Source organism: Lygodium microphyllum, chromosome 21 (assembly GCF_053477565.2).
Source record: "Lygodium microphyllum isolate KBCC chromosome 21, Lygodium_microphyllum_v1.1.10, whole genome shotgun sequence".
Lineage (NCBI taxonomy): Eukaryota > Viridiplantae > Streptophyta > Polypodiopsida > Schizaeales > Lygodiaceae > Lygodium > Lygodium microphyllum.
The window spans coordinates 85,850,644-85,878,342 of NC_141155.1; the positions used below are offsets into that span (position 1 = coordinate 85,850,644).

At 40.2% G+C, this 27,699-nt stretch overlaps 1 protein-coding gene across 1 annotated transcript; it reads right to left on the reverse strand.

The window, feature by feature from the left end:
• Positions 1-643: 643 nt before the first annotated feature.
• On the reverse strand, positions 644-27,699 carry LOC148018238 (exosome complex component RRP45A-like). The gene is made up of 9 exons (XM_087661610.1): positions 27,533-27,699; positions 8,686-8,895; positions 8,483-8,578; positions 8,292-8,406; positions 8,125-8,205; positions 7,830-8,018; positions 1,686-2,023; positions 1,555-1,601; positions 644-1,456 (listed from the first exon to the last, which is right to left on the reverse strand). Exons 1-9 carry the CDS (start codon positions 27,643-27,645, stop codon positions 1,266-1,268), a joined length of 1,380 nt encoding a protein of 459 aa, XP_087517736.1. The 5' UTR covers positions 27,646-27,699; the 3' UTR covers positions 644-1,265.

Consider the following 27,699-nt stretch of genomic DNA (forward strand, 5'->3'; position numbering starts at 1 on the left):
GCAGAACAAACCCTGTAATCACTACAATGGACCACTAAAGATACAATCAAGGCCACCCACAAAGCACCAAGATCCCCAATGGTGCAACTTATGGAGTTTCTGCCATCATATTTCCCTCATTAGATCGAGATTACAATATCTGTTCATAGCATTTCCGTCAAAAACGAAGTACTGCAGCTGGACCTCTTGACTCTACTTCAAAACTTAGAATTAAGAGACACACCTCTCTTTTTACCATCGATGTCACTCTTAAAACGAAGGAATTCAAAAGGAGTTGATCATTGAGATATGCAGTTGAGCTATATGAAATATAAAAGAGCAGTAATTTATGCAATATGTGACACAGTGTAATCTAATGAGGAGTCATGTTGGAAGCAAAATCCATCATCTCCCGTTGGCATGAGAATACGTGTATTTGCAATACACAAAGACAAAACAACACCCACCTGCACTAGATGCACAACTATGTACAAACTTACCAAACAGTAAATGCAACTCACATAACTCCATCCTATGCATGCATATAAAACATTAAAGATCCTACAATGGCCAATCTGAAAAAATTCAACAATTCAACAATTCATTTTACTTCAACTTCAAACTAACGACACTAATTTTGAATACAACTAAAAAGATAGCCAAGAAAAGCCTCAGATCCAGCTAGAAAAGTTGACTTTGTCAAAATTCTGAACACATCAGTTAATTGCATATGATACATGCGAGGAACCTTATCGCAATAATACACAGATCTTACATGATAGAAGTATATTGTGGTTACATTATAAGTGATCATACCCTTTCTACCAACCTCCATAGTCCTTGGCTATGACTGACCTTATCAAAGATAGCCCATAAGCACTTCTCCCGCCAACAACTAAAAGCCTCTTATGTTCAGAGCTCAGTCATTCAAGAGTAAGGAAGAAAACATATAAGGCCAGGCAATTGAAATTCCATCATATTATCATGGTCTGCCGCAGAGACCATGCAACCAAAGGTGTAAAGAACAAAGTGTCCTGAATATGCCATTTCTAGTGAGACACAATGTAAGAGCTCAAAAGCACGGCACCACCAAAAAGATGGCCGCCTGTAGCTCACATAAGGGTTGGGATCTTTTGCATGATGAAAGCAGTTCTAGGAGACAAGACCCCACAAGTATCAGGAACAAAATTACCACTTGTTACAAATCGCAAGGTCAACGCACTACACTTTATAATGGCTTCACATTGAGGGATCAGAACCATGGCAAGAACAACACCAAATAACCATCAATTTTCACTCTTATTTTGCTTCTTTTCCCTTTTTTTAGGTTTTTTAGCATCAAGTAAACTCTGACGCCTTCCTTTGTTGGCATGTAGGGATGATCCTTGGGTAGGTATTTTGCCCAACTCTCCCATCTCTGGAGGAGTTGCACTCTTCTCAACCTCCATTGTGGACCTTCCAGCTTGAGCAACCCCTTCTGCAAAATAAAAGGGCAAGTTTGCCTCAAGCCAAATCAGATTATTAAGCCATCTTACCTGAAAAACAACCAATGTCAAGTAGAATTATTAAGTTTACCCATCTCGCCTGCTGTTGACAAGGAAGTAAGATGTGTATCATCCTCCCTGCAAAAAAGGCCCTTAGTTGTAATGTGTACCAGCGTTAGCTTCAAAACTAGACAAAGGAATCCTTGAACACACAAAACTTACCATTTTGAAAACCCGCCTTGAAACAAGACTCCAGCCGAGTTTTCAGGGGCTTCAGGCATCCTTGTTTGATGCTTCGAGATTTGACTGGAAGGAAAAGATGCAGGAGCTTCATCTGCTTCACTGTCAGAATCATCAGATTCATCACTAGTGCTTGAATCCTCATTATCGAGCAATTTTAGATCTACATTCCCAGCAACAGTCTTCTCCAGTATTGCATCTCTCATCTTTATATCTTTTTTCACAAGTTCAGCCTTATTGACCACAACAGCTTCTAAAGTTGGTGTATTTTGGTGCCTTTTGATCTTCCTTTGAGCCCTCTCTATTGCATGTGTTTCGGCCTGCATACCAAAAGGAACCTTCTAACATTTTGCCAAGCTCTACAATCATACTAATTTAGGAAAAATCCATTTGTTTATCACAAGTATCATAGAACTCTGAAAACCAAAAAATGTGTGAGTAATCAACAAGCCTGCAATTATCAATCTTTGTGCTTATATACCGCAACAAAAAATGTGTGAGTAATCAACAAGCCTGCAATTATCAATCTTTGTGCTTATATACTGCAACAAAAAGTGTACTCAAAATGAGCAGCAGCATAGATTTCTTTTTTAGACCTCCCTCCCTCTTCACCACTCTTGATCTATCATGCATTTTTCTATCTTTCACTCGAGCCTGATCAGCTTTAACCCTTGGGAACCTCCAACATGCACTTAATCAACAAGGCTTCAATTATTAATCATTTTTCTTATCTACTGTAACAAAGAGTGCATATTCATGATGAGAAGCAGCATAAATTTTTAGATTTTAGACCTTCATCCCTACTCTCCTCCACTCTTGATTTATTATGCCTCTCCTTTGCTAAACCCCTTGCTTGACATACAAGAATCTTAACTATGCAAACAAGGGGGACCAAAAGAAGTGGGCAGAGGATTTGCTACAGTGTGGCCTCCAAAATCAGCTTTAGTGTATATTAAGATAGTCTTGTTTTTCACACAGTATTGAAGCGCATGGGTGTTACTATTTCCCCATATCACTCTCTGTTGAACTTCATACCACCAAGTTCATCTCACACCAAAAAGCTTATAAAACAAGCACACCCTTCTGAGTTATTCACAAACCAGAAGCACACACTTGAAAAAGATGAATCTCTTCTCAAAATCTCAAAACATAAATTGAATGTTCCAAATTCAATTTCTGATGCGAATTCTCCATGGATTGTGCACATGTTCAAACAACATAAACTCATTCAAGTATTTGCTCACATTGTTTCTAGGAATTCAAGATCAGAAGCAGATATGCAAATTGCAACTAAGTACTCTGTTATGCAGGACAGTTTATCAGGTGTATGGCCATGAACTCATTAAGATGGCAAAGAATCGCTCCTAAATAATGCAGTTGTATCCCTAACCTCTTCCCATAAAATTAGGCAAAGAAATAATGGCCAAAATGCCAAAGGAACCATGTTAAGTAAGCCAATATGTAAAATATTCTTACAGTTGACTCCTGGATCCATGCCCAAGACTTCTAAACATAGTGGCCAACAGTTTTGGAAATGTCTCAACAGGACTTGAGTCTAGATAGCAGATACTAGACTTCAGAGCAAAACTTCAAACTTCAAATCAATTTCATAAGTCGCTCCCTGAATCATATCTATGGCCAAGATTTGCCATCAGTGGATAAGAAATATACCTCAAATATAAGAAAATTTTTTGAAAGCTTGTGTATGTTTCCTACTTTAGGAACCACATCTCCATGCAACTAAGCTTCTCCAAATGCACAACTTCCTTGGACACTAAACTACAAGTACAACAAAAACTCCAAACAAGAGTCACATGCCCTAGGCCATTTTCAATGTTCCCAAACTCCTAATGGTCTCACAAGTAGAATTGCCAAAGAGACCTCACTAAATTTCCAACACTGTATGATCAATTGGCAGCTAGAGGTAGAGGTCCCAAAGGGATCTCCCGAGATTTGCAATAACCCCCTACAGTTCGAGTGGGAGCCACATGTAGGTATGCCAAAGGGATCACGCTAGATTTCGAAACACTAGAAGCGAAAGCAGTAAACACAAAGTACGAAACACAACAAAATAAACAATGAACTTGAAGACAACTCATGAATGGGCAATATATAAAGAAAGCATGAGAATGAGTACAATAACAGCACGATAATCAGCAATCTAATGGCCAGCCACAGTGCATCTAGTCTCCCCGTCTCCAAGGATGTCAAGTGATGAAATGGTGATGGTGCAAGAGGAGTGGAGTGAAATATATGTAGCCTACAATGGAGCTGAAACCTGAGAGAATCAAGTTGGCCAATGTTAATGGCAACCCAATGGTCTGCTTGTGGCACAACTAGAGCCCATGAAATGCACAATAAATACACTTCCCATACCCATGATATGCATAAAACTAACACCCTTTCTCAAATCATGGTGTTCTTTATTGTACAACAATGACAAAGGTACAACCGTGGACATCCAAGCCTTGGGTGATCCTACCAATGCTAGGGTGCCTTGGAGAAGACATTGATGTCAATGTCCATCATACTCGAACCCTGATAGTAGAAATAGTTAACTCCCATTTACCTATCACAAATAGGCTACAGCCTTGCAAAAGCACCCCATGACCATGCATTCTCTAGCTTCAACCATCCTGCCAAAGTGATCACCATGTGAGAACCAATTGGGAGAAAAGCCAGCTCGCTCTCATATCTCCCATCATATCTGAAGGCAAATTGACTTCAAAGTTTAAAACCACCAAATAAATCGATACATGCTGTCATGGGGACGTGAAATTTTAAGATGCTTAAATCTTGCCAATAACATTGGATTAAGTTATTTATCAAGTGTGCAAGGTTGTTTAGCACATGTGATGCACATGGTAGTTAGTTCATGGTAACAGGCCAAGGACCCCGAGGATGCAGTGGGTGTCAAAGGCAAAAGTTGTGATAAGTCGTGCCATTTGGGCTTTGGGGGTCAATTGGTGTCCGTTTTGACCCTAAAATAGTTATTTGGCCAATAAGTGTCAATGAGAAAAAAAGAAAATAGCGTTTTGACAATCGAATCAAATCCTTTCCGAGAAAGCAAAAGAAGTTAACAAGTTTTTTTCGCCATTCAAGATCCCACAATAGCCGGTCTATTATTGAACTTATTGCCCTGATTTAATGGTTGGATTGTTTGCTTAGTTTCGAGCACTTTGTTTTTGGTTTAACTGAAGCACTTATGTAAGTTTTATTACTATTACCTTATTATATATATAATTTGGTGATACTATGGACTAGCATTACTTAATTAATTAATGGCAATCTAAGGATCAACATAGATTGGGCACCACTCTACGTTGCAAATGGCCAAGAAATTTTATTATGGATAGATACATTTAATTTTGATCAAGGTCAGAAGGGCCGAAATTAATTTTCAAGATTATTTAAATTTGAAAATTAATTAAATGACTGGATAATGCATAAAAATGGGATTAGAAGGTTAACACTTAGCAAAAATGCCCGTGCAAATTGAGAAAATGTTTTTGGGAGCTAGGTCTCAACCATTCAGTTAGTTTACAACTTTCTGATTATGGAATAGCAATTTGCTACAGAGGACAGTCATCTGGGGGCCTCAACAAGCAAGGGACAGCAAGGAGACACTTTCCAGAGACTGGCAACAGCATTGTTGATCACATGACAACATTTTGGAGGTGCCTAGCAATAGATGACTGCATTAAATATAGGCTAGAGCAAGCATCAAGCAAATTTTAGGGTTTTCTCGTGAAGAAAATCAAATTTCTTTTTCATCTTGGCTTTCTCTCACCTTCTCCAATACTTTCTCAAAAGTTCTCAACGTTTCTTAAGCATTCTCCAGTAAATCTCAGCCAAATTTGGTGGATAACAAGAGGATTTTTACTGTAAATCCTAAATTTATATAGAAATTAGGGTTTGACAACCACCTTGGGACCCATGCCAACAAGAATAGGCATCATACACTAAATTCAACACTTGAAATTTGTATAATTGTCAAGGAATTGGAATGCCAACCCATTCATTGTAAATTGGAGCAACATTTGACCAATTTGTGGTTCCAATTGTGCAAGTCCTAGGTGAAAAGTCGAGGGGCAAATGGCTCCAATAACTTGCTGATTGTTATTACAACAAGGGGCCTTTGGAACAACAAAGAAGATTGTAGAACCTCAGCTTGTACTCATTCCATTAGCAATCAAAGTTAAAGAAATACTGAAAGGGGTGCCAGTTTTGTGGGCAATGGTGTGTCCAATATCCAAGATTATTAAGATAAATTGTGCATTTCAATTTATACTTATTTGCTGAATGCCGTAATTAAGTGCTTAATCAGGGAATCACCACCCTCTCCAAGAAGGAAGGTTGGTTTCACATGTAAAAAGCCACACATACTATGGCTAGAAGATAGATTTTGTATTCATGACATCCTTGGCTATCCAATCAGAATCAGAGTCAGGGTCAGAGTGGACAAGATAAAGAATCCAACTTACCCTTGCCCTTTACCTCGTCCTTTTGCAAAATCACTAGCTTCTTGCAATCCTTCCAGAGATGCCCCTTCTTGCTGCAGAAGTAGCACTTCTCAAATAACCATTTCTCACACATCCAGTCAAAACATCAGTCCTGAATGGCAAGTCATCAGCATAGATAGCAAAATGTCATTATGAGAGCCAGAATGCAAAGATTGGCAGCTAGTTAAGTGAGAAGATAAGTGAATACAGCTGTCATCGGGCCACCAAAGCAGGCTGCCAAGCAGGAGAACAGGCTGCCTAGCAGTAGACAATGCTAGAGGGGATGAAACACAATGATCAGCAGACATTGCAATAGAAAAGGCAGCAGTTCACTACTCCAGGGCAGGAAAATGCAACTGTATGAAACCTGCAGCCAGCCACACGCAAGCCAAAAAAGCACCAAGATCTAGCAAGCTAGATGGCTAACACCATGTGAGAGTGCACAAAGGAAGCAGAAGCAATAAACACAAGTCAAAAAACACAACATGATGAACAATGAACTCAAAGAGAACTCATGAATGGGCAATGGGATCCATAAAGAAAACACAAGAATGAGTGCAATACCAGTAGGGTAACCAGCACTCTGATGACCAGCCAAAATGCCTCTAGGAGTCCAGTGCATTATGTATAGCCAACAGTAGAGCCAAGATCCAAGAGAATGAGACATTTCAGAACTGCTGGTTGGATAATGTGTTGATGATGACCAAGCGGCAGGTCAATATTGTACCATTATGACCTGTCACACTGCTTCTAAAGCATAATGATATTAAGAGTCAAAAAGATACTGAGAGAACAGCTCTTGCTTTTTTGTTCTTGGAACAAGAAGATTGTACTGTTGTTTGAGATTTCTTGAAAACAAGGTGGCAAACAACGAAGACTTCACGCTGTTTGGTGAGTAAATCCCAAATGACCACAGGTTGGGACGGTTTGAGGATAGGCTGGAACTGGGACAGGAAGCTAGAAAACGGCCATTCCATGTCACTATGACTCCTGCTGTGTAGTTCAAAAAGTGACCATATGTGGAATTGAATTATGAGCATGTGTCGGGTATTAAGCTGTAGTTGCACAAAGAAACCAAATGATTTGTTGTGATAAGAGCCCTAACAGCACAACAGCAACCTGTCAAGTGTATTAAAAGAGGGAAAGAAGCCGGGTGATGAAAGCATGCATTGCCAGAGAAAAGGGCTTTGCATCTACACACAGCAACCGAGGTTGCTCATGTTTGAATGTGACAGGGATGCACTAAACTGTTCCAGCAGTCACAACCAGAAGCAGGAACTTGAAAAAACCAGGTTCTAGAGAAAAAACTACAGTCCCGGGAAATGAACTGTTAGAACAGGGTCCTTCATTTCTATTCAGTGAAAATGCTTATGAAGATGATGGGCTGACAAACAAATGGGCCAGGTATGAAAGGACAGGCCTCCATAGCTCCTTATCTCCCCCTCCCACCTAGCTGGGCCTGATTCCAAGAAAAATACCAGAGAAGGTTATACTGCATGTGCACCTTGTTGTCAAGGAAGATTGTAAATTCCATTCCTGATAGTTCTGAAGAAAGATACACAAATAATTGCAGTAACTCAAGAAAAACTCATTGGTCCTTCATCAGCTTATTTGAACTACACACCGCTTTTTTCAATGTTGTTGTCACATCTGCAACCTTTGCTGAAGCAATTCTTAAGCAACGCATAAGTTCGCTAGAAGTAACACCAACACCACCACCTTTTTGAATGGTGCAGATATCACCATGTATAGTCATTATTACAGTCAGTCTTCCTTTCATGACAAGCTCTTCGTTGTAGCTTGGATCCATAACCTGTAAAGCACTACATTATAATCTGACGTAAGGCCTCATTTAGAAAGTGCATATAAAGTGCAGTTTGATGTCTTCAAAGTTGATGATGATAAAAAAGGAAGGGTACCACAAAATCTCCATCTCCAAAAAAAGCGAATGTGACAGCAATTGGAAGGTAGTGAAGAATCAACGGCAAAGGTTCTCGTATCTGTAAAGGAGAGAAACAATCAACCAAAGCTTGTTATTGTGCACAGGAAAGTCATTATAACTGCATCAGAGTGGAAGCTATCTGACCTCCGGAGGATGGATGATAACTTCTGCCCCCTCTGAACTTCCAGTGCTGCACTCTGGTTTTCGAAAAGAAAGTAAAGCTGCCAGTGCAGCAGCACTAGCTGCATCTATCAAATTACTGCCCACAAAAAGTGTACAATGAACTACCGCCATTGATGCTATTCACAAAACATCACAAAGATACAAAACCATACCCTCCATTATCGAGTATACATATATCAATGCGAAGTGACCAAACTGCTTTTCCTGCTAATACACAAAGTGACTCTGTATCGACTGCCCTACTTTCCCTACACATATTACCAATTGTCTTAGACGATGTGCATGGCAAATAACAGAGCTTCCAAATAAACATAAACTTTTTTTGGTTTCCACAGGTTAATCCAAGTGTAACAACCGCAGGCCACGATCAATAATACGCCCAAGCTCTACAGCACTTTCTCCTGGTCGGCCAGCCTCAAAACTAGGATCGGCCATAGGTGAAAATTCTGTATAAACAGCAAGATTTCCTTCATTGGGCCGTTCTGGGTAGGGTTGCACCAATTGGGCACTCACCACACACATCACATGGGTCTGGCCTAGTTGCACTTCTGCCATACCATCCTCTCTGCAAGAAAGATGTACATAAATAACACAAATTATTTAGAGACAATCACATAATGGTGTTTTTGAACACAATAGGTGAGGTTAAACAATGAAGCAAACGGTGGTATCATTTGTCAAGCAACGAAAGATGCAATAAAATATTATCAGTTAATTACAAAGTTATTGGCCAATTTATTTGGCTCTAGAACAGCCAAAAAATGAAAATTCAACCATTTCTTTTTCTTTAACTTTTAATAGGATAAAGTTCTATCAGAACTCTGTAAAAGGGGCCAAGGGGGACAGCCACACTTCACATCCCAATCATTTCAAACTTCAGCATGCCACGTTCTTGCTTCTACACCTGCCATGACAACCATCTCAACTTAGCCATGGCTGCTCCAGCCACCCACTATTGCCACGTCATCACTGGCTGACTCCTCACTGGACCTGCCTCCTGCAAGAATGCAGTCCCTGCTGCACTCAAGCATATATTGCCGCCCCAGCTTTCAATGCTGCTGCCGGCCCTCAAAATGCAATACAATTAGCGATGTCTTTGGCTCTAAATTCAGCCATGCACAGCTCTGACCACCTCTCAGAGTGTCCCTAACCCCTATGCTCTACCCTCTACTTCAAGCCTTCAGACTTCCGTCCTACCATCCGTGTGCTTCCTTGCATAGAGGTTCACATATCTATTCTTCCATTTTTATCTATTATCCAACCATTCATTTGTTAATTAACAAGTTTGTATTTTTCTATGCACTTTGTTAGGCCACTTATCTTCACATGGTATAAGAGCCCAATGCTCTTAACACCTACTGTGAGCATTAGGGCTTACAAGAGCACGCAAACTAACATTTGATTTCTAATCTCTCTTCCATCATGAAGGGAAGATCAATCATCTTCTTTATAGAAATAACCTTCCTTGGAGTCATAGTTGCCAAAAATTTCTGAAGTGGGAGGTATGAAATGGGTTTCAAACGTTTCATACAATTTTCATAAAATGTTAGAAACACATTACATTCAAGGAGGATAAAACCTATGTAAGTTCATGCATTTTTGCCATTTGGAAAACAACTCATGTGATGTAGCTAACACAGATTGATGATCATTCATTATCTCTATACTATAACAATGAACATTCAATATAACATCAATTTAGAAGCATCATAATCCATTATCTAGGAGCAAAATTAACTTCAAGTATAGAGGAAACATAGATGGACAACAACTCAAAGAAAATCCTTGAAATCAATACCAACAATTCATAACAATCCATGTCAATGTACCAAATGAATCCATGATCAATGCTAATAATAGAAGTTCAAAAACTTCTTTAGGATAGGGTTATTTTTATAAAGAATTTGAAATGCATGTTTCATACATTTATGAAACACTTTATGGCCCCCGATTTGTGGTATATGATGATCAGATTTCTTCTTCTTGCTGAGTTGAAGCGGAAGCAGATCGAAAAAGAGAGCTGGAGCACACACAATAATCGAGGAGTTTAAGGACTCAGAGCTAAAGAGTGTTTGATAGTGAGTGAGTGAGTCGTCGAATGGGTGTGTACCAGTGTGGTACACACAAAGAATGAAAGAATATATTTATACTTAGGGTACGGTACACTTACACCCATTAGGGTGGGTTCACATGTGTGAAGTAATACATACATAGGAGAGCGCATAAAAGGCCTTTACACCCAACAACCTCCCACTTAAAGGTCCTAAGCGAACCTTTAACCAACACCCACAAGTCTAATGCAATGCTCACGTGGAGCTTTTGCAAGACTTTTAGTGAGAACATCTGCAAGGTTATCTTGTGATTTGATCTTAGTCAGGGTGACTAGACCATCATCCAGAACCTGTCTGATAAAATGATATCGAACATCAATATGTTTGGTACGTGCATGAAACATGGCATTCTTAGCCAGGCATACAGCGCCCTGGCTATCACATCTAAGTACAAGTGTTTTGACGGGCAACCCAAAATCCTTAACCAAACGACCAAGCCAAACTGCTTCTTTTGAAGCCTCAGTGGCTGAAATATATTCAGCTTCAATGGTAGAGAGTGCTACTATTTTTTGCAATCTAGAGCACCAAGAAACCGCCCCACCTATCAAGGTAAAGATATACCCACTAGTAGATTTGCGAGTATCCAAGTCACTTGCCATGTCTGCATCACAATACCCCTCCAGATCCAACGTACCCTTGCCATAGCAAATACATTTTCTTTGTGTGCCCTTAAGGTACCGTAAGATACATTTCACTGCTTCCCAATGTGCTTTGCCAGGATTTGACATGAACTTGCTTACAACTCCCACTGCATAAGCAATGTCAGGTCTAGTAGCAACCATAGCATACATAAGTGAACCACAAGCTGAAGCATAAGGAACACCCTTCATGGTATTGGCTGCCTTGTCATCTTTTGGGCAATCTGCTTTGCTAAGCTTAAGGTATGCTGGAAAAGGTACACCAAGAGACTTAGCATCAGACATAGAAAAACGATCAAGTACTTTGCTGATGTACTTTTCTTGTGAGAGAAATAAGAGTTATTGCTCTCTATCTCTGTGACACGCATGCCCAAAATATGATCAGCTGCACCCAAATCCTTCATAGAAAAGGTTGAATTCAACTACCTTTTCAATTCATTAATCTGGCTTTTATACTTACCAGCAATAAGCATATCATCCACATAAAGCACGAGTATAATCAGGCTTCCATCATTAGCCTTCTTAATATATAAGCAATGGTCTGCACTACTCCTTTTAAAACCATGTGAGAGCATGAAAGCATCAAACTTTTTATACCATTGTCTAGGAGCCTGTTTCAAACCATACAAGCTTCTCTTAAGCTTACATACCAAATGCTCCTTTCCATATATAACAAAGCCTTCGGGCTGTTTCATGTACAACTCTTCTTCCAGATCACCATGCAGAAATGCAGTTCTAACATCCATCTGATCAAGTTCAAGATCCATAGATGCTACAATGGCAAATAACACTCGAAGAGTGGTCATTTTGACAACAAGAGAAACCACATCCTGAAAATCAATGCCCTCTTTTTGTGTATATCCCTTAGCCACAAATCTCACTTTGTATTTGGGTTTGCCATCCACACATTTTATTTTATAGACCCATGTGTTAGGAATGGCTTTTCTATCTTTGGGCAATGTAACCAAATCCCAAGTATCATTCTGATACAATGATTTCATTTCTTCCTGCATAGCTAGCTCCCACTTTTTCTTTAACTCACATGATAAGGGCTCTTTATACGTAAGAGGCTCACCTTCATCTATGAGCAAAATGCAGTCCAAAAAAGGATCAAATCTTTCTATAGGTCTTCTAACACGTGTAGACCTCCTTACCCAATGATCTGTCTTATCAAGTAGTGGATCCACATCCAAGGGAATGTCAATGATCTCATTGTTTGGCTGTTGAACTGCATGTTCAAGTTGCTGTAATACAATTTCAGGGTGGTGTTATTCATTTTCGGCATGGTGATTTTGGTGCACAAGCTGATGTTCAGCCTCCCCTTGCTGCCCATTTTCATCTGGCTCAATGATAATACGCTGATTGTCATAATCAGCATCAAAAGGAGCTGAATTTTTAGTGGCTGATGGCTGCCCTAGTAACTGATCATGCTGAAATTTAACTTTCTTTTTGTCCGAGTCATTAGATGTGATATTTTTCAACAGCTTTGACTCATTGAATATCACATCCCGGCTACGTAGCACCTTTTTTATGCTTGGAACCCAAACTCGATAGCCCATTTCCCCTTCATCTCCATAACCCATGAAGATGCCTCTACAAGATTTCATGTCAAGTTTGGTTCTGCTATCAACAGGTACATGTACATAGCATTCGCAGGCAAAGACTCTTAAGTAGTCATATGAAGCAAGTTTGCCAGACCAAACCTCTTCAAAAATGCCATTGTCAAGTGCACAATGTGGAGATCGGTTGCAAATATGCAATGCGGTTTTAAGTACCTCTCCCCAAAACGATTGCGAGAGATTAGTTGTGGACAGCATGCACCGAATCTTCTCACATAATGTGCGATTCATTTGCTCAGCCACACCATTAGAAGATGGATTGTAAGGAGCTATAAGCTCTCGTTTAATCCCATTGTCACCACAAAACTTATTGAATTCTTTAGATGCATACTCTCCCCCATTATCTGTTCTTATGCATTTTAACTTTAGGCCTTTTTGAGTATTAACCAATGCATAAAACCTTTTAAAAGCATCCAATGCCTCACTTTTCTGCTTAAGCAAGTAGACCCATAGCTTCCTAGAGTGGTCATAAATAAAAGACACAAAATAACGAAAACCACTATGAGTTTTTATTGGCATGGTGCAAACATCAGAATGGACTAGATCCACGATACATGCCTTCCTAGAGGCTCCATGAGAGTAGGGACTCTTTACATGTTTACCAAAAATACAATCATCACAAAAGTCAAGCTTTGAACTTTTCATATCAACTCTTCCAAGTGAAGAGAGTGCTTGCAAATCCTTTTGGCTCATATGTCCAAGACGCTTAAGCTATAACTCCATGTGTGACTGTACCTCAGCAACTGCAATAAACTTTCCAAGAAGTGCCTTGCAGTAGAGATAATACAGAGTCCCCTTTTTACCACCTCTAGTGACTAGCATAGATCCTTTCTGTATTTTCCACATGCCAACACCAAAAGTAGTGAAGTAACCTTTGTTGTCAAGCTGCCCAACAGAAAGCAAGCTCTTCTTAATGCCAAGAATATACCTAACATCATGAAGAATCAATTTCTGACCATTTTCTAGAGCCAAGTATATAGTGCCCATTCCTTCAATATCACATGCATAATTGTTGCCAAGGTAAACTTTTCCAAGATTACCTTTTGCATAAGTAGAAAAACATTCCAGAGATAGAGTTACATGAAAAGAAGCACCGTTGTCAACAATCCACGATTGTGATAAACCATCATGAGCTGACAACAAAGCATCTATCACATTTGTTTTAGTGATATACATGTCCACTGTCATAGCAAGCAGATCTAAAAATGCAACCAGCAAATCAGCATCTTTATCATCTTCTATCTCCTCAATAACAACACTAGATACCACATTTGCTTTTTCTATCTCTTTAGGGGTAGAGCTGCCATCCTCATCATTCTTTTTGCCTTTTGCATTAGCATGCTTCTTACGTTCTTGTTCCTTTTTAAAGTACCTGCAATCGGGCTTTTTATGCCCTTTGTGGCCACATTGATAACAAGTTACATCTTGTTGTTTTTCCTTGCTTTTGCTGCAATTTTTGTTTTTATTTGCAACATTATACCTTTTTGCAAGTTTTTCTCTTACATTGTAAGTTGATCTACTATTTTTCCCACTTGCCTTGCGTCTAATCTATTCATTCAAAATAAAACCACGCACACCATTAAATGTCAAGTTGGGGTTATTGCTCAATGGCATAACCAATGCTTCCCATGAATCGCGCAAAGTCATAAGCAAGAGAATAGCCCTCAATTTAGGATCAAAAGCTGACAAACCTGCATCCTGTAATTGATTCAAAATACCAGTGAAAGCATTCAAATGCTCTGAAGCGGGTTTGGACTCATCAAGCTTCAAGTTGACCAACTTCCGCATGAGATGTACCTGATTGACAGGAGTTGTATTCTCATAAATAGCCTTAAGGTTTTCCCAGACTACATAGGAAATATCAAGCCCCTTTATATCAACCAAGTTGTCATCTGTGACGGCCATTTTAATGTAAGCAATGGCCTTTTTATTCATTTTAGCCCAATCCTCATCTGACAAAGCAACATGCTTATGTTCTTCTAAAGCATCATCACAATCCTTTAGAAAGAGTATACCCTACATACGATCTTTCCAAAGATCAAAACCATTTCCGTCAAATTTACGAATCTCAAAGAGATTCTTTGTGTCAAATGTAGATACACTACCAATCATTTTCAGCAATACACAACTGCAATAACGGGCTGAATGCTTTCAGTCAATAGCAAGGTTTCTAAATTGTAACAACAAGTACACACTTGTACTTCCAAAGTGTCCAAGAAGTAAATGTTTAGCTGCAAATTTCAGTCTCAAATACTGATTACAACATGTGCATGAATCAAATCTGATACATTTGCATTAAGCATAGCTCCCACTTCAGTAGTACATCACCAAAATTCCCAAATGCAATGACCCAAATGTTGTATTTACCATTGTTTCACTGCATAATGAGTATTCAGCAATGCATGTACCAAGAGAAACTGCCCTTTTTCAACATTTGAAGCATCCAAAACTATAAAGACTCCCACTCAGCAGTGAATCTGCTGCAAATTTCACTATCCAGTCTCAATACGACTCAAAAATACATCACCAATGTGAAAAGCCCCAAATTTCTACAGTGAATCTGCTCCAATTGCATAAATACATCATCCCGAGCATCAAATGCGAGCTAATGTTGCAGAAATTTTACAATTTCTGTAAAAGCCCCAAATTTCAAGGTCCCACAGTGCACAATTTCCAAGAAATTGGCTCATCCAAGCAAAAATTTCACTTGCATTTGAGAATCCCCAAAATTTCTCAGACCTGTTCACTCAATGTCTGCAATTTAAGGTCTAGAGATCACTACAATATATGTCACACACCAGATTTGGGAAAAGCCCCAAATTTTAAGACCCAGACTTACACACATTTGCACTCTGTGCTTATAGGTGTGAACACCTAGTCAAAGGGGAAAAAACAAAGTGATGAAAAATTAAACGAAAAAGATCGTCGACCTTCTGCTCGTCGATTGTGCAGCCTCGTGCAGCCCGTTCATCGTGTTGCACGCCTACAGTCCCATCACTCAGATCGCCCCGTTTGCACTGTATTGTTGTAAGCAAACTCCAATAATGGAAGATATTTCTCCCATTGTGACTTATGTTCACTAATATAAGCTTTCAACATATCCAAAAGAGTGAGATTCATCACCTCTGTTTGGCCGTCAGTTTGAGGATGAAAAACTGAGGAGAACTTTAAAGTGGTTCCCAAATTCTCAAATAAAGCACGCCAAAAGTTACATGTGAATTTGGAGTCTCTATCTGAAATGATCTCAAAAGGCATACCATGTAATCTGAAGATATGTTAAATGAAAAGTCTTGCAGCTTGTGCAGATTTCAATGTTTTATGACATGGAATAAAATGTGATTGCTTGCTGAATCGATCAATTATGACCCAAATCATATCATGACCTTGAGGTGTTATTGGAATACCTGAGATGAAATCCATTGTGATAGATTCCCATGGATCTTTGGGCACTGGAAGAGGTTGCAACAATCCTGGAGTCTTCTGCCTATCATACTTGGATTTTTGGCATACTAGACAAACCTCAATGAAGTTATGTGTGTCTCTTCGTAATGTTGGCCAATAAAAGTAACGCTCAATTGCACTTAGAGTGGCTGCCCTCCCTCTATGCCCTGCATAAGGGGGTTCACGACTTTCTTTAAGCACCTTTTGTCGAACAAAAAGAGTGACACAAAGGCGATTGTTCATGAGAAGGTAACCGTCTTTGATGGAATGATCTAGATAAGAACCTCCTTGCTGTAAATTTGACCAAATTGCTTTTCTCCACATCATTTAGACGGCGGCTTTCAAAGGCTACGGCATGGCCTTCTTGATTTAGCACTGCACCAATACAATAACCGCAAGCATCTGCTTCCACCACAAATGGTTTTACCAAATCTGGAATGATAAGAACAGGTCCAAAAGTAAGAGTTGTTTTCAGCCTTGTGAAGGCTGCCTTCTCTTTTTCCTTCCATTGGAAAGAGATCTTCTTCTTTGTAAGGTCATGAAGTGGAGAAGCCATATGTGCAAAAAACTTGATGAAGCGGTGGTAATAAGAGCATAAGCCAAGAAACGATCGCACCTCATGTACATCATGAAGATGAGGCCATTCTTGGATCTTGATCTTTTCAGGATCCATCTGAATCCCTTCAGAAGAGATGACATGCCCAAGGTAATTTATTTTATGCATGAAAAATTCACTCTTTTTACCATTTACCAAGAGTTGATTTTGTTGAAGTAATTGTAGAACAATCTCCAAGTGCTGATGATGCTCCTCTTCATTCTTGCTAAAGACAAGAATATCATCAAAGAAAGTACCAACATATTGTCGATGCTCTCTAAAGATGCGCTCCATCATTCGATTAAAGGTGGATGGTGCATTGGTTAATCCGAAAGGAACCACCAAGAATTCATAAAGACCATATGAAGTACGGAAAGCAGTTTTGTGTACATCTTGTGGTATTATCCTAATTTGATGATAACCACTCTTTAGATCAATGCGGCTGAAAACCTTTGAGCCTCCTAGACGATCCAAAATGTCGTCAATTCTGGAAATAGGAAACCGATTCTTCACAGTGATTTTATTGAGGGCTCGATAATCAATGCACATCCTGAATGTGCCATCTTTCTTTTGAACAAGAAGAACCGGTGAACAAAATGGTGAGCTACTTGGCCTAATTAGCCCACGATTGAGTAGGTCTTCGACTTGCTTTTTGATTTCTTCTTGTTGAGGACAGCTTATGGTGCTATATTAGGAGGAGAACTGCCCAGAATAATATCAATATGATGGTCTTCTGGCCTTTCTGGGGGAAGCTGATAAGGAAGATCTTCCGAAAAACAATCTTTATACTTTTCCAAGAGCTGAAGTCCCTCTTGGTTTTCAGCATTCATATTATCTTTTACATCAGTGACATAAAGCAAACAACATTAAACACAATCCTTAATTGCTCTAGAGACTTGCATATGGCTTACCATAGATATGGTGTCTCCAAAAACTCCAGCTTGGATCTCGTACTTCTTGCCTTTGTTGGTGAGTTCTACCTTCTTTTTCTGAGAGAAGATGGTTGAATCTACTCTATGATTCCAAGGCATGCCAAGAATCACATCGCAACCATCAAGGTCTCCGATACAGAAGATATCTTCGCCACTGTAGCCTTGAATTTGAAACTTGAGCTTGCCAATGTAGGGTGTCACAGTCTTCACTGTGTCACCTTCATCAGCATTTAAAGCTTGGCGAACTTCTGTCGGAGTGTCCATCTCTTCATTCTTTAATCCAAGCTCTTTAGCTAAGTGCAAGGAAATGACATTTTCATTCGCCCCAAGATCTATCAAGAATAGTGCTTGCTTACCTTGCAACTATCCCCAAGCTTTTAATAATTTGCGCATCTCTAGAGTGTCAATTGTGTTTGCAACTACATCACTGATAGCATTGATTTTCACTGGTGACTTAGGCTTGTTGTCACAAACCTTGCTTTGTCCTTTGTTTGGACATTGCTTCGCTATATGGCCTGTTTGTCCACATTTAAAGCACTTCCCTTCTTTCATGAAGCGTTGCTTTTCTTCTTCGGAAAGTTGCTTTGCTTGTGGATATAGATTGGAGCGAAATTGAGGAGCATTAGGAGGTGCATAGGGCTTCATCTTCTTTTGATTTGATGGCTGCTTTTGCCGCTGTTTTTTTCCTTCATTTGGGGCTAAATACTCCTCATCATCAGCTACTCTCTTCTTATCATTCTTTTGGAATGATTTGTTGCCATTGTGCTCCATTTCCCATGTCTCAGCATGGTCAATGAGTTCCCTGAGACTAGAACTTGATCTTCTTTTCAAGTTGAGATAGTGACTTAGTCTTCTTCTTCTTCTTATGCCTTCGTCCATGCACGGATCTTGAGGTTGAAGATGATGAAGTGCTTGATGGGGATGAAGTTGGAGACGAGGGTGAAGAATGTCGACGCCTTTGACGATGATGAGATCTTCCACGAGAAGGGTGTGACTCTTCGTCACTAGAAGAGGGTCCATCAGAGTAGGCGCCAGATGACTTTGAAGAAGAGGATGAGCTTCGACGCGATCTCTTTCTTTGTCTTGAAGTCGAATGGGACTGCCTCTTAGAAGTAGTTGGACTTCTTGATCGGCTCCTTTCATTGGTATGGCTTTGTCTCCTTGAAGCAGATGGGCTTTTTTCCTTAAATTCTTTGGGATTCTCAACTTTTTCTAGTTTGAGAAGTTGCTCACGAATTTGCCGATTCTCCTCTCTAAGACTTTGAATGGCTTGAAGGATAGCACTCGACTGATCCATTGAGACTCTAAGAAAAATATGCTCAAGCACTCAATGCAAGGGCTGAAAACAAACAAACTTATAATTGTAAGCACTACCAGTGTTGGGGTGAGGACCGAGCCAAGGCTCTGATACCACTGTAAACGCCCCGAACAACGTAGTATGCTTAACAATTATGATATTCGCTTGTTTTCGAGATTTAATATAAAAGGGAATGAACACTTAAAGCTGAAAATGAAAATTACTCACAAAATTACAGCCATAAAAATGTAAAAGTAATGGAGACAAGATTGAGGGTTGAAGTTGGGCAATCCCCCCCTCCCCCCCCGAAGGAATGTATTTCTGCTCAACCCAAGTCCCTTAGGGAAGAGCTCAGTTACAATCAACCTGAGAATGAGGAGAAGTAATTCTCACTCTCACAAGATCATGCAAAGATGTACAAACACACATGCATTATCTATTATGCAATGATAAGAACTGATTTCTTTACAGTATGAGAGAAGAAAGAGGAAAAATCAGCCTTTCTCCATCGTTGATCAGCAGTACATGGATAGGGCTTACTTCTTATTGCTAAAATGGAAGAAAGAGCTCGAGAAGGAGGTGCTGTAATGAATTTACAGGCTTGCTGTCCTGTAAAACAGCAGTGATAGAAGAGGGAATATGGAGGAATTTGATAATGCAGAAGTGGGGGATGATGATGGGGATAGATGGGGTCAGTTTCTAGCTATCTGTGGGTGTTGTACATGAGTTTACAACAAAAAAAAATGATGCTGAATGAAAAAAAACGAGCTCTTATTTATAGGAGAGGGAAGAGCTAGTACAAAAGGGGAAAGTGGAGTAGCACAAGACAAGTGTCCAGCCACATGTCATGAGATGTGACAAGTGGTGGGACACTTGGAAACTTGTGTGACAAGTGTGTTGACACTTGTCTCTTCTCTATGGCCTTCCTTTTTGGGCTGAATACTGTCAAGAATAGAAACAACCAAATTTAGTAAGCACATTCAGAGTACAGAATTTACTATTTTTAGAATGACATCCCTAGTTTTTAGGACTAGCATTTTTAGGCTAATTCGAGACTCCTAAAATTTAGGGACCTCCTAAAATTTAGGGACCCCCCAATATGGGTGTCATATGAAAGCTTTTTCCGTGTACATCGCAAAAGGGTATCAGAATCTTCATGTGACTTCCCTATGCAAAGAAATGTGCATTTCAAGCTTTCAGCCCACACATGCACATTGTACAAGCATTTCATGATCATGTCATCTTGTTGATTGTAACTGTCTGTTCTGGCGGATCTAGCCCACACTTCAAGGCATCAATCCTTTCTGTGTGCGAGTCTAACCCTGATATGCGTGAGTTCTGGTCACAGATGCCCAATCGGGCCATATAGGTGGAAGTGTGAACTATCTTTTCTTTAACCCACCACGTGGGTCCACCATAACCTGTGACCACTCATCAATGGCCAGCTCCAATGCACTTTTCTTTATATCTAATTAGTGCAAAGGAAACAAATTTAATAAATCATTATATAGACAAATTAATGAAAAAGGATACAAATTCTGTTTCTATAGAGTTGTGACAATAACTAAGCTATCCATCTCTAGGAAAGTGGAGATGCAACCTCCCCCTTGAGCATCAATCAATACTTTGGACCTTTATGCTCCGTTGGGCCTGAAAGCACCTAATCCAAAATCAGCTCTAACTGAGATACATTAAGGTAAAGTGCATCACTGAGGATAATCTACCAAATCACCCTTCTCCATCCAGTTGCATTCTTTCATATATTATCAGTTTTTTGTCCTACCTTTTGAATTGACCAATGCTCCTGCAACTTTCCAACTATCGATGAATGATTTATTTCATTCGTATCTAGGAAAATGGAGTCATTTTCCTCAACAACATCCTTATTTATAGTAAGTCGTTGGAGGAGTATACCAAATACTTATGTATCATCTTACGTCTCTTAAGACAAGCAATTGTTTACTAAACTATACAAGTGCAAATTCTTTCGCACAGAGCTCTAATACCTTGATCATGTGGCATGCCATCTCGATTGATAGCATTCAAATTGATCCTAAAAAGGGAGTAGTGCTCAATTGGCCTATTCCGAGAACCCTAAGGCAAGTAAAACCTTTTTTAGGTTTTACGGGGTTTCTTCGGAAATTCATTAAGGACTATACTCATATTGTTGAACCCTTAACATGTTTGTTGAGTCTTATGTGTGTGAGTTTCCATACTGCCAACTTAACAAAGCTGAAAAGCACAAACAAGCGGGGATATTTCATCCTTTACAAATCCATGATAGGAAATGGAGTAGCATTTCTATGGATTTTGTAGTAAGATTGCCTCGTACAAATCAAGGTCATAATGCAATCTAGGTTGTGGTCAACCGATTGATGAGAATTCCATTGTAAATCAACTTCTTCTTCAATAAAGTTAAAGAAATACCAAAAGGAGCGCCAATTTTGGGACCAATCGGATGTGCATTGTCCAAGATTAGTAGGTAAATTTGTATTTTCAAATTTGTATTTATTGTTTGCTGCTGTAATTAAGTTGTAATCAGGGATTTACCACCCATCCATGGAAGGAAAGCTGGTTTCAGCCATGCAGTCCGAGCATGATTCATTATAGAAAAACAGTACATGAAATTTGATTCCTTTGACCAATGGGAAATGTGCATTACTATGCAAGTAGATATACAAGTTGAAGAGTATCTCCGGTCGCCCTAAGCCAACATATAAGGCAAGATTGGTTGCTAGTTTTTAGAAGCAAGAGAAGGACGTTGACTTTGATGAGATACTCTCTCATGTGGTCAAGATGACTACCCTACACTTCGTATTGGCCTTGGTTGCGTACATGGATTTGGGCTTGTACTAGATGGATGTGAAAATGGCTTTTCTTCATGGGGACTTGCATGAAGATATCTATATGCAATAGCCTAATGGCTTTGAGAAAAAGGGCAAGAAACACCTAGTGTGCAAGTTGAGAAAGAATCTTAAGCAAGAACCTAGGAGATGGTATCATAAGTTTGATGCCTTTATGCATTCACAGAGTTACTCCCGTAGTGAAACTATTTATTGGCTAGCCGACCATATTTTTAGACCATTATGATGTTAGCTAACCTATTGCATTTTAGGCATTATTTTATGCCTATTTATTTGTGAGCTCCTCTCGTCAATTGTCATTCACTCACAGTTTTCTAGATCAGGTCAAGGAGCCAATGCTAGTGCTCACACAATGAGACTCACTATTGTATGCAACTATCTTATGTTTGGTATATAAAATCCATTTCTCAAGCATTCTTTTGAGTTCTTCCCTACAAAGTTCTTCTATTTCTCTCCTCTCTTGTGTTATGCAGCCTATTACAACAGTCTTCTACGCATCATTGCACCCACTTCTGATATATAGACATGGTTCTGTGAGAGTGCGCAGCAGAAAGGAAACATGAACAAAGAGACTAAGGAACAAAGAGAGACTACAAGAAAAGAAGAAAAAAGTCTACACTGAACAAGGAACAAATGTTGAACACAAGAGGGCTGATCAGTCCCTACACGCAACCCACAATGTCAATGAGGGCACCAAATCAACCTGATGATGACAACATCACTGGAGACAGAGGGGAAGATTGAAGTCAGAGTGTGCACCTACAAAACCTGCAAGGGAAGAATGGGAGATGATCTACTAATTGAGTGGGAGGTGGCTATAAATAGCCAAACACTCATAAATCTTGTCGACCTGTATCTAAGGGCCTAAAATATAGCCGACCAACATTTAATGCCTGAAAAATGCCAAACGGACACAAAAAAGTCCCAACAAATGTGAACAATGTCCAGCAGGTAAAGGCAAATTGATATATGCAGAAACTGCCCAAGAAATGCACACAAAATCTTGACTAGAGGAGAAAATGCACTAAAAGGCAATAAAATGGTTGCTCTAGAATGAGCTACCTCCTCTATCAAAACAAGTGATAGACAAGTCAGAGCTCCTAAAGTCCTCGCCTAACTCAAATTGAGGCTAACAGGTAGGAGATGACAAGACATAACAATCATGACTGCTAACACCCCCTCTCAAAGCCTGGATGTGGCAAAAGACCAAGGAAGAAACGGATATTGGGGTGGCAAGAGAAATGCAATGAAGTGTCTCAATGAAGACTACCAATGAGGAAGCTCATCGCAATCTTGGAAAACCCCCTCTAAAACACTAGGAGCCAAGAAATCCACAGCCACATCACCGAGATCATCCCCCTCTAGAAGAGAGGGAGTTACAAGGGAACCACCGAAGGAGAAGATGGGGGATGGAAAGGAACCTGTGGAATAAAGGGCACACAAGTGGGAACGAGTGTCGCAATAGAAAACTACCTCGAAGGACCCTACATAAGAGAAGGGGAATGGAGCCTGTACAGCCCACTCTCTTACTAACCTATCATGATAACAACTGCAGTAGAAGAATCCTCAATACAAACGGCCTGCTCAGTGAAGACAACCCCGAGTACCAAACCTAGTAAGGCCATAAACTAAGAGGAGTGGAAAACCCAAGTCCAAAACATAAAGAGTCTGTGAAAGGAAGCTCGGCACGCTGTCAGGAAACAAAGACAAAGTGCCAACACAACTAATAGGCACCGTTACAATGTCACCAACAATGAAACAAATCACCTCATGGAGTCATACGACTAGAAGCTCCGCTATCAACCAACCAAGGCCTCTCAAAAGATGAGGCAACCACTAAGGAAGACTCCTCCAACTCAAGAATATGAGGGAACGCTGACTCATGGATAAACGCTGAAGTAGAGATAGAAGGCCCATATATTTTAGCTCCACCCTTCACTCCCGAACGAAGGTGAGGGTACTTCTTCCAACATTTCTCCTCTAGATATGTCCCCTTCCCACACTATGCGCATTTAGGCTTCTCTGACTCCTAAAGAACTCTCCTATCATTTAGCCTTTAACTTCCCTTTCTCCTTCTTCCCCCCTCCTGAACCGGCAACAAAGGCTTTGGTGGAGGTGGATCCACTGGCTATCTCTTTGGCACGCTCATCATGCCCCAAAACAAGTAGAGCAAGCTCCTTCCATAGAAGCTTCTCATGGGCCCTCGACGTAAGAAGGCTGGTGTAAAAGACATCAAACTGGAAATATGGCAGCTGAGTTGAAAGAATCACGGCAACATCCTCTGAAGAGATCATCCTACCAAGGGATGTAAGCTCATCCCTCATATCCTCCAACCTATTAATATGATCCTTCATGGAAGGAGAATGATCAATAACGAGCATCTGCAATTTCTTCTCAAGAGTAATTGAGTGGGCAAATATCTTCTGAAGGTACAAAAAAGCAAGCTTTGTCCACACTTCCACTGCTTTCCACAACCCGCACACATGCACTAGGATAGAATCCTATAAGCTCATAAAGAGAAAAGATCAGGCTCTAGAGTTGAGTTAATCCCATAAGGCCGCACAATCCATCAATGATCCAGCAATGGGATCCTCCACTAGACGTGGAATAGGGTGGGTAACAAACTCTCAAAGATCAAAGGTATCAAGGATACACTCCACCTTACACAACCAAAGTGAGTAGTTTGAACCATCACGCCTATCTTCTTTGGGTAAAAAATGGAGTACGAGCAATGAGCACCTATATAGAGGGTGCCATGGATGGCATAGGGAGGCCAATGAAACAAGCCTTCTGTGAAACATGGAGAGAATGGGGAGGAGAGGGTTCCCAAACAAATGGGCTAGGTCACCTCCATTCTTCACGATTCACGCGATAGTCTTTGCGATAATCTCACTGTCGTTTGAAGGAGGGTTGAGAATGCTTCTCATTTGTATCATCAAAGCCACGAAACTAGTTCTAAGACATCATTGATATCTTGCAAAACACCCATAAGAAATCTGTGTTTTGGTTGTAGGCAACCCTGAAACAAGAGGAAACAACAACAAGATCACAAGGAAGTCAATGTAGAGGGTCTGCCTGGGGGAGAAATATTGTCGCTCAGCACAAAAAAGCTGTTGCCTCCAGGTAGAAGGTTGCATTTTTAACAAAACATTGATGTGGCAAGGTTGTTTAACAACTTAGAGTGGTCTCTGCAAGAAACCAGCTCTATATCTCTCTTAGGTGATGATACCATGTGCGAATACAACGAAAAGGAAACACAAACACAGAGACAAAAGAACAAAGAGAAACTACAAGAAAAGAAGAAAAATCTAACTTAACATGGAACAAATGCTAAATACAGAAGGACTAATCAATCCCTGCACGCAATCCACAATGTCAGTGAACCGCTAGAAACAATCATCCCATTTCAACAAGTCCAGATGTTGTTTCTGAAGATTATGCTTCCTTGTACTTCATCACATTGGCGCTACAAGGGGTGTCAAAATTTGCCAATTCTGAGCAGTGCCCAATGTAATTTGTGTTGAGTGGACACTTATTAAAGTGCCAATGTATGGTGTGTATACCTAGTGGCATAGGATAATAAAGTAGTGACACTAGGCTCTAGAGTAAATAAACCTACCTTAGTTGGTGGAAGTGTGGTTAGGTCAACCTTAGGCCTAAACCTCAGTTGTACTTTTCATCCATCTTTTCAATTCAGCAAGCAAGTACACTCTCATTCAGCTCACACAGTCTTGTTCGTTGTCTACTCTCTCGTTTCTCTCTCCTCCTTTTTCAACCAATCACCTACATGTTTTTCATGGGCTCTTCCCTTCAATGGATGGGGTTTACCAAGTCCTATACATGTTTTGAGCATGCTCTACATGCACGACTAGTCTTTTGACCTCTAGGGCACTTTAATGGTCAAAGAACTATTTGCATGCTTTCTAAGTCTAAGGAAAACTTGGGCAGCATGGGATAGATAAAGCACAACTTTTAAAAGTAGAAATCAAGATGAAAAATCCAAAATTGCATATCACAACGGGTATATGCAAGCTATGCGGGATTTTCAAGGGCTCTTAGTAAAAAGACTTGTAGAACGCAATCTTTTCTTCCAAACAAAGTATAATTTCCTCTAGTTCAAAGCAACCCATATCAATTCTCAACCCTAAAGACATCAAAGCAAGAGTTTCTTGATGAAAGCAAGGCATAGAAGTTCAAGTAGTTTTGGTCTTCGAGTAGTTTCAAGCATTCTTGTCCGTAGTAGCTAATTGTTGTATGGTCATACAACTTTTATGGTACCCATTTAGGGCTATCTCCTAGCAACACCCTAACTATGTCCACACTACACATGCCCAAAACTACCATTCTATCTATAGCATTACATCCACACTGCATGCACTCGACACTACTATCATATATCATCGTTTCTCATCTATATAGTTCCATGGTTCAATGCACCCATGTGTTTATTTCTCCAATCCTTCTTCTACTCACGCACTTCTGAAATCACCAACCTTTTGTTTCTATTGAAAAAGATAATCAATATGGTCAACCTTGTCTATTATGGTGAAGAGCATTCCTTTCACCTACAAGTTAGGTCAACAACTCCACCTCCATGACACTTGCTCTCTCTAGCAAGATCCACTCAGAAAGTGATCCCATCATGACTTGAATCTTTGGGATAGATAATCTCCTGCGCCCCAGGCCCCAAGTTTGATGGTCAGCTGACCCAAGTTGGAGATATGCTCTACTCAAAAAGGCTCAATTCCTTGCTCTCATCATTTACATGCAAGTTTGTCTACTTCATGCTTGTGAATCCAAGTTGTTAGTGAATCAGTATTCAAGTGGCTTGCACATATCTCTTCCTCATGCAAACACTTTCACAAGAATTTATGATATTTCCAAATCATTTATCTCCTAGATACACATTTTGCACACGCCCTATGTCGCATCCCACTTGCACGTGTTGTCCATATATGCTATTTATCTCGGCGCTCTACAAGAACCGGCTGAACTGAAAAATCAGGCAGACCAGATTCCAGATGGGGAGTAGCTTGTGCCAAACTCAGCAGTTCAAATGTAAGCAGTAACGAGAATATGGCAAGTTGGAGTTCAAATCTAAGTGGGCTCAGATAGAGGAAAGCTGATGGTCACGGGGAATGGAAAGGATGCCGTCAGTGGAATCTTAAATAGAACAGCCAACAAACCAAGCTGTGTAAAAAACATCCAGTTCACCCATATGGATGGGTGCTCCCTACAATTCACATCATTGCATCTTTTGTCTAGTATTTTGATTAACATAGCAGGGCTAGGCAAAGCCTACAGAGCTCAACCTGAGAGTCGGGACGAACCTTTGAACCCCATCATTCCTCCTAAACATGACGTGCTCATATTCATAACATCACAAATTTGGGAGCAACATATAAGTCCTACATTGCGCAACTCCTCCGATTCACTCTGATTACATGAGCACACCAGCACATTACATAATCAAAAAAGATGTGCAAACATGAAGAAAATAGAGGCTATTCGGGCTGCCTAGTCGATGAATGTTCTAAAATCTATGCCTACTCTTTCTCAGCAAAGAATACAGTCTCCTGCACAAGTGAGGACCTGCAAGTATGATGCATTTCTATCTCTTGGAAATATCAACGCAGGCCTACAATGCATCGCAGGTGTGGTGAATGTGCATGGACCAGGGAGAAAGGCAAGCAAAAAGACTAGACCTCGAGAATTTGACGCTAAGGCGGCGAGAATCGAAGGGGCGGCGTCCATCGATGCGCTGGTCTTCCCTGAGAGCCGCGAGAATGAAGTCCTTCAGAGAGGAAGCCGTCGCCATTGTTGCAACTTGCTGCTATGTCGCAGCCTCCCGCTTCAAATTTAATTACAAGGC

What these genes read in the sequence shown, in the direction of transcription:
- LOC148018238 (XM_087661610.1), bottom strand. Translation starts at nt 27,645, where the DNA reads ATGGCGACGGCTTCCTCTCTGAAGGACTTCATTCTCGCGGCTCTCAGG. An exon ending in TGTATACTCGATAATGGAGG is followed by an intron (nt 8,407 to 8,482) that starts GTATGGTTTTGT and finishes TTTTGTGGGCAG; the next exon opens with TAATTTGATAGATGCAGCTA. An exon ending in CAACAACATTGAAAAAAGCG is followed by an intron (nt 2,024 to 7,829) that starts GTGTGTAGTTCA and finishes TTTGGTATGCAG; the next exon opens with GCCGAAACACATGCAATAGA.